Raw genomic sequence first — 8,153 nt, forward strand, 5'->3', positions numbered from 1 at the left:
GGGGAGAGTTTCCAAGCCACGAAGGGCAGTGCCCAGGGCTTGACTTGCATCTGCAGCCTGCAGCAATCGGGCACCCAGCTGCTGTTGTGGCTTTGAAATCTGCCCTGTGCAAACACCAAGAGCTTTTGGAGTAGGAAATAATTTACTACTAAAGTTTAGGAGGGAAAGGGAAAAAGCTCCTGTTTCAGGGCTGATGCCAGTGCTTCATCACAAGATACCAGGAGGAAGCTTTCATGGGGAGAAAGGAGCAGGTTACCAAATCACTGCCCACTGCGTATCATTTTCAGCTCTCCCCTGCAGCTCAGCTGCAGAAAACACACTTTGAGTTTTGCCAGGACAAGCTCAGCAAACAGAAATATTTGTAGGTTCACAGGTTTTACTTGTACAACAGATGAACTGCAAGCGATGGCTGAGACCCTGTGAGAAGGAGTAGTGGTCAACAGCAATTTTGGTGCTTCACGTCAAGATGGAAGCCACTCTCCTAAGGGCTGCCGGTGGCCAGTGAACTCCAGAGGTCCCTCTGGTATATCCCAGATGACACGACCACAGGCAGCATCGAAATAAGGGTCCCCAGTCCCTCTGGATGCTCTCCACTGCCTTCCCTGCAGCACCTAATGGGAGGAACAGCAGTGACCTGCTCCCACGTCTGCTCCTCATGGGACAGACTCCTGCCCCACTGCTCCAGCACCATGGCACTGTAACCACCCAGGAAAACACCAAACAGCTGAATGGCTGCTAGCCTTGCAGCTTCCTCAGCTGTGCCTTGTATAAAGGTCTTTCCCTTCTGCATAGCTAATGCTCACTATCCAGATATTAAAAACAGACCAACTCCCGTCCTAATGCTCAATTTCAACAAAAAATTATGTCTTTCTCTAAGATCTTAAATTAGAGGTTTTCTCCCTCCAAGTATTACAAAAGACCCAGAATTAATTCTTTCACTTTCAGAGTAAAATCCAGGACCTACTGCAGGAAACAGGTTGCTCGCTGCAACAGGGCAATTTGCAGGGAGCAGCCACGGGGTTCATGGTGTCAGCCAGAAAGGCTCTCATGAGCAGAGATGATCCACAAATAATGATTAAATACTGTTTTCTGCATCACTGGGAACCACAAAGCAAGAGGGTAGGATTGTACACACGCTCACACAAAACCACCCTGGTTCCTTAGCCAGGCACAGGTCGAGGGAGGATGAGAGACACAGGGCTTGATTTGGTTTAAGTTAAAAACCAAACACTGCAGAACTGACTCAGCTCTCAACACATCACTGAAAACATTATGGTTTTGATTTTAAAGCAGTCCTCCAACAGAGGATGGAGGCACAAAATCTGGTTTGTAAACATAATTGATTAGGACCGATGCAGTCCTTGCTGTTGCCTTTTTGCTGTGATGATGCCTTACCCAGGGAGATTTCTTATCCTCCCCCCACTCTGCCATTAAAGTCTGAGATGAAGAAGAACAAATGCAAGATAATTAAGCTCTTTACAGGAGAAAAAACCAGATCAAACATAATTCTCTATGTCTTGGAAAGAATTGGAAATGTCTAGACAGAAGACAGACAGAACTGGTCTCAAATGTATTAATTTCAATAAGAAGTTTGAAGCCCTGAATTACGGGTAAGAGATTGAGGTCTGCTCCTCCTCTGAAAACTTTCCACAGCATTATCTTACCCTCCCCGTGACTCTGACATCCTTTATCCCGCCTGTGGTATTTATATCCGATAGCAGGGGACCATAATCTGGGTCACCAACAGCCTGGACAGCCACCGGCAGACCTCAGCCAGAGCCAAGGGAAATGCAAGCAGGACTGCAGAGTCCCAGCTCCGCGCCTCTGGGGAACTGGCTCTTTACTGGGAAGAAAAAGAGAGAAAGGTTTTCATCTGACTGGGAGTTCATAGTTCAAGCAGAGCCACCCTCAGGTCATGGGGGTTTGAGACACTCCCTCCTTCCACCACAGACATGCAGGGGTCACAGAGGCTCCCTCTTCTTAAGGAGGGCCCAAACAACCTCAATAAATGAGTTTGTGTAAGACATCCACCCCAGGGGCATCCAAGCTCCAAGTACTAATAAGGTTATTGCAGGCTGCTAGAACGTACTTCTGTCATTTAGATTGGTGATGTGACAGAGGCAAGACAAGCAAGTTACAGCAAAATGGGCCACTTAGGCACCATCAAAGACCTGCGCATCCAGACACAGAGCTGAAGGAGTAAAATTTTCCCATCTCAGCAATCCTATGGGATTTCAAGAAAGAAAACTCTACATAAAGACCTTCTAAAACATCTGCAGAAAAACTCTAAGCAACCAACCAAGAGAAAACAAGCATGAGCAAAAGAAGGAGCCCCACTTAGACAGCCAGAACATAACTGGCAGTGCAGAAGTCCCACCATGAACCAAAACCCCCTTCCCTAGTGGAAGTCTTCTCAAAAACAGTCTGGTCAGGCCCAAAGTTTCCAGTCCGTAACAGCAGTATTCCCCATCGGCAAGGCCTTGCCCAAGAGAATCCCTTCTATTCCCACCCAGCCTGGGAAAAAGACCTTACCTGACACGCATTGTACAGAAGCTGATGCTCAAATTTCTTGATCCCCAAAATGTTCTGGAACATCTCGTAGAGCTGCTCCTTGCTGAGGATGAGCTCCGAGGCAGCGCTCGCTGTCATCCTGGCCTGCTGCTTGCGGGGATCCTCTTCCCCACGGTAAATAGCATCAAACTTTGCCATCCAAGAGCTCAGGACTGTCTCCTTGCTGAGGCCATCAATCTCTGGCAGGCTGCGAACTCTCTTCTCAATGTGCTTCTTGAAGACCTCTCGGGAGTCATTTGCTGAGCACCCTCCGCTCTGCACCATCCTAGCAACGCGGTCGCTTTTCAGGAACACCTGCAAAAAAATGGTGACTTCGAATGGTGTCAGTTAAAAAAAACCCACCTCCCCTGAAGTACCACAAAACGTGTTTTCACTGCTGGGAAGGCTGCTAACTGACTGCCAGTACGCTTTCCAGCTCCTCATTCATCCACCACATGTTGCCAGATGGACAGACGTTTCAGCTGTACTTTGGGAAGCGTAATGAAATCAGGTGAAGCTTCTGCTTTGTGTCTGCTAAAACGGAACATTTTGATGCAATTAGGACTTCATGTGTTGCTGTGGTCGCACCTCACCAGATACATAAATGCCCTTTGGGAAAGCAGGATTACATTTTGCTCTATCAAATGTTTTAATAAGGAAGTTAGCGCACAGCTACATTCACCTAGCCAAGTCCTGCCCTGTTAGAGGGGGCCCAGTCATCCTACTCAAGTCAACAATGTTGCATCGCATTTACCTTGGTAGCCAGGCCCCAGGAAACCACTAAGCGGGGCAAGGACCAGGCTTACATTAAGCTGCTATACCAGAGGAGATCTTTGCAGGCTGCCCTGCTGTCACAAGATGACAGGAGTAGCATTATATTAATTTAATGCTACCATTAGTAAACCAACATGTGTGCCTCCGCTTCTCCCATACCCTGGTCTTTCTAATCTGGGCAACCAGCGCTGCAAGAGCACTGTTAAAACCCCCCAGGAAAGGACAAGGCCGAATGGCCTGATCTTTGCAAACTGATGGGTAAACACCAAGGCAATTCAGATCAGGAAAAGGTGACATAGCCACAGGTGGATGAGGCCAAATCCCTCCCAGCTCCAGCCCTGCTGAAGTAGCACAGGATGCCTGAGCACGGCTTGAGGCTGCCTGGGAAGGCTCTGCAGAGTGAGCAGCCTGCGAGGTGCAGGATGCTGACAGCAGGAGAGAGGGTGAAGGCGTTTGATGAAGATGCTCTTCCCACTGCAAGAGCAGCGGAAGGGTCAAAACGTAACAGATCCCCACAGAAAAGGAGATGCCATGAAAGCAACAGAGAGCTGAAGGGACAGAGGGATACTGTGTGGGGGCTTTCCTCTCCCAGGCCTGAACACAGGAGAACAATCGATGCCCAGCAAGAACTGCTGTTTTATTAGTGATGCTGAGAACAGATGAATACAGCAGGCAGGAAGAAGCTGTGCCAGCACCAGGGTGTACCTGTCTGCTCTCAATAATTAAAGAGTTTGAGGATGACCTAAGGACATGGTAGATTTTTTTATACCCCTCAGCAACATGGCACTCCATGTTCCCAGATGCTTGGTGGCACAGACATCTGTTGGGAAGTAGTAGTGGGTTTCACTCCAGGACCAGCCCAGAAATGTTGCTGAGGAAGAGCTAGGCTCTTTCCTTCTAGCATTAGTGCCCTGGGCAGTGCTCCATGCAGATGCCTCCAGCAGCCTCTTCAGTCCATGTTGAAATGATACCAGCACACATTTTGTTTCCCTGCAGAGCTTAAATATGAGTGGTAACACCCTGGATGTGCGCAGATGCTTTTAGGTAATAGGTGAGAGCTATCAAAATCCAGTGCAGCCGAGGAAGTCCCCAGCACATGAACTGCTAGAAACAGCGGGAGGTCACAGCAAATGGCACCGCTGCAACACCCTCGGCTCCCACGTCCCTTCTCTCATCAACTGCTCCAGGGGCCTTTGCCCTGACCCTGTGCAACAGAAACAGCACTAATGACTTCCCATACCCACCAGCAGCAGAGGCTGTTACCTGTGGTCCTCCCTCTTGTCGGAGGGGTGACGGCACTCCAAGCAGAGAGACCTGACTCTCCATTTATCCTCAGCCCCAATTTATCTTCCTTGAGCACAGAGCAGCAGCCAGCAGAGGCGAGGAGGGCTGCCACTGGTAGAGAGGAAGCAGGCGCAGAGAAGTGCCAGTCAGACACAAAGCAGCAGAAAAAGACCGTGAAATAGGAAGATAAAAAAAGATAAAAGAGGTGTTTTGCCCTGCAGAGTGAGCCGCTTTCTTTAGAAAATACCAAGTGAATCTCCTGGCTGTAAGGCTGCCTAGTAGGACTACCAGGAGTCAAGAATTGCTGGAGCAAAATCCTGGCGTGGGTGGATACACCAGCACATGCAGAAGAGAACTGGCCTCCACGAGCTGGGTCAGGCATCTTCTGTCATGTCCATAGATGAGTCCCTCACATCACACATCACCCTGGCGCTATCTGCCCACAGCAAAGTGGAAATGGGTCTAACAAAGCCTTTGCACAATACCCTGAAGGGACTGCTGCATAAAGCGCTGGTTGACAGACAAAGCTTTACTCATTTTAGGTAAAAGGACATGAAAAAAGCTCTCCTGTGGTGTCTGTTAGAGTGTGCCGGGCCTCTCTCACATGCACATATCTGCAGCACTCCTGTGGGCACAGCAGTGCTTTGCAGACCAGCAGCAGAACCTGCTCAGGTCACTCAATCTTTTCATTTGATAGCAGCCTGTGTACGAGTCTAAGACTGACAGCCACAGGCTTATCCCTTGACAGCAGACTTAACAGGAGAATATGGCCATGCAAACACATCCAGGGCAAAAGCAAACAAATTCCTGACCTACAGTGTCATCTTTACCTCCTTCTCCAGAAAGAAAAGTAATTCCCCATCAGGAATTCAAAAATAATTCTCAGCAGGAGCTGAGATAAGCAGCACCACAGCTGGACCAAGGGCAGGCATCTCTCTGCAGAGAAGGGATGAAGGAAGACACCATCAGGAGGGAATGCGGATCAGGCACTGAAAGGGGGCAGAGGCGTTTTGCAGCAAGGCTTTGCCTTGTGCCACTGCAGATGGTGCCAAGGAAGATGCAGGCAACCACACTACAGCTGCACAGAAGCTGAAAGTACATGGCCGTAAAATAAAGGAGACCAATATTTAAAAAGAAAAAAGTTGTGCTAAAGGACACAGAGCAATGCATTACACTTTATACGGTCTGTTTTAAGTAGGACAGAGGCAGTGGAGTGTCCAGTTGAACCGAAGACAGAAGATCTGCAGACATCTAGTCCTGATCAGCTGCTCTAAGTGTGGGGTAATTATACAGCACAGGACTTCTGGAGCTGGTTAGGACACACTTTCAGCCAGATCCACCAGTGAAACAGGGATGTATCTTGCCTGGTTTTAAACAGTTTCCTTTTCCTGCCCAACAGTCTTGTCTAACAGATTATGCTGCTCTTAACATCTTAAAATGCAACTCACACCATCTTGAAAACTTTTTCTGAGAGTGTCTGTTCAGTGAAACTGTGATAAACTGATGATCCCTTGGCAATTTCTTTTCTGATACGAGATGTAAATTACTCTCAGCTTCCTTCCTGTGCGGAGAATGATGGAGCAGTAACTACTAGGCTGGTTTAATATAGTTAATCCACAGATAATTTGTGTTTTCCTTACACAGAAGCACTGCTGCCATTTTTAATAGAGTTAAAATTCTCTTCAGTTTCAGTATCTGATTTTTGTCCCCTCTTAGATTCCACTTCCAGAGAAATATTTTATGTAGGCAATTCAAAATCTTCACCTTTTACGACAGAATAGCTCTAGGGAGGAAGAGAAACGGTTTGCAGAAAGGCTAGCAAAAAAATAAGCGACATTCCTCATAGAAATCACCAGCACTGATTTCCTTCAAAACCAGAACCTCTTTCCTTCTGAGAAAAGATACAAAAGGCAGCATTAAGGGCTGCATACAAAGAGGTGTAAGAAGACAGATATGCACAGTTATTCTTCTGCACAATTGTGAAGGATGCCTCACGTTCTTTGTTATAATCTAGTTTTGCAGGTGTACACCCTCCTCCCTCACCCTTTGCTTTACAGCACTCATCATACCAAAGAGAAAAGACAAGACTCTCGCTGGAAATCCCAAAGTCAATTAGCCACAATGCAAAAGCTTCAGCAAGAACTGAACGTGCCGCCCAGTCTTCTCTTGGTATTTTTCATAGGAAGCGTGTGATGTTTATTTTATCTTGCGTCATCTTCCCTCTTTTAGAGTGCACTGTTTAAAAGTATCAGGAAGGTAAGATTCAGCTTAAAGGAAGGGTGGTCTTCCTCGTAATCAAGCTATAGGATACACCACGGTGTAAGGGTTGCCATGTGGTTGCGTGTTCAAACCCTGAGCCTCACATACCTGGGGATGTACACTGGGCATTAGATGGAAAAGGCTTAGCACTTCGTTTTCTGCTGTTTGATAAAGGACGATCCATTTGTTTGGAATTGGACCTCATCCGTGAATAGGGGTGAGAACAGGGATTCATATGAATATTGTCTTGTCTCTCCTTACCTCATAGTAGCTCTGGACAGCGTTTATAAATGCTTCATCTGCCACAATCTGTGTTTCTCCATTGAGAAAGGCCTGGAAACGATCTTTGATTGTCTGGAGCTGCTGCTTACTTATCTGCAAAACACACCAAAAGGAGAAAATTAGTCAAGCAAGGTTTATGTACGAGAAAAAAGCCCCAAATCACTAATTCTTCTGCAATATTTTATCGGGGTGCTTTTGACACGCACTTCTGCTCTCCTTTGGGGACAGCAGCAACAGATGAGGAATCGGTCATGCATGGGTGCAAGCACTTGCACTCTTCGCCCTGCCAACTTCATTTAATCATCATGAGCACCTAAAGTCACCCTGAACATCATTTCTAAACAGCTCTGCTACCACAAAATGCACACAAGACTTTTTCTGCTTCAGGTACACCCAGAGTCAGAAGGAAGCTGCTGTGCGCAGGCTGGGAAGAGACTTTTCAGTGCAATCACTTCCCCATTTAGCCTCTCCTCCCCTTCAGAACATGAGGTTTCATCACTGAGTGGGAAGCCTGGTGAGCTGGCTGTTGAAGATGGCACTCATTAGTACTCTGAGGCCATGGTCTTTCCTTGGTTGTTTTTTTTTTTGCTTGGCTTGTTTGGCTTGTCAATATGAAACACCAGTCAGGACCAGTGAAAGAATTTAATGCCATTTAATACCAAATAAATCACACGAAGGCAAACCTGCTCTCCTTATCCTAAAGGACTTTCTTTGCTGTCTCTTTGCTGCTTAAAATTGTTTCTGTCCAGCATACAGCTGATACAACTTAGAAGACAGTTTGAATTTTGGCACAATGACATCAATAGAAGTTTACAAGAGTTTATTCCAGCCTTGTAAGATAACACAGTATTATTTTGCCAATTTATCTGTCAAGTTTAAAAACAGATAGAGCTAAAAACATCCCAGCTCTACAGCTTGTAGTGCAAAGTCACAGCAGGAACATAACTCATGTACCAGCAGCGCCAGCACATCTTAAGATGCAGATAACATTCATGTTGAAGGGC

General features: G+C 46.9%; 1 protein-coding gene across 1 annotated transcript in view; it reads right to left on the bottom strand.

The window, feature by feature from the left end:
* Nucleotides 1–7,242, bottom strand: part of LOC104493146 (calcium-dependent secretion activator 1-like) — a gene marked incomplete at both ends in the record, with an annotated part of 42,396 nt that extends 35,154 nt beyond the window's left edge. Inside the window, 2 exons of the mRNA XM_010135775.1 lie at nucleotides 2,533–2,865; nucleotides 7,129–7,242. Of these exons, the coding sequence (XP_010134077.1) occupies nucleotides 2,533–2,865; nucleotides 7,129–7,242 (447 nt within the window). The remainder of the gene's footprint in view (nucleotides 1–2,532; nucleotides 2,866–7,128) is intronic.
* Nucleotides 7,243–8,153: the final 911 nt, after the last annotated feature.

This window comes from Buceros rhinoceros, unplaced genomic scaffold (assembly GCF_000710305.1).
Source record: "Buceros rhinoceros silvestris isolate BGI_N320 unplaced genomic scaffold, ASM71030v1 scaffold2115, whole genome shotgun sequence".
Lineage (NCBI taxonomy): Eukaryota > Metazoa > Chordata > Aves > Bucerotiformes > Bucerotidae > Buceros > Buceros rhinoceros.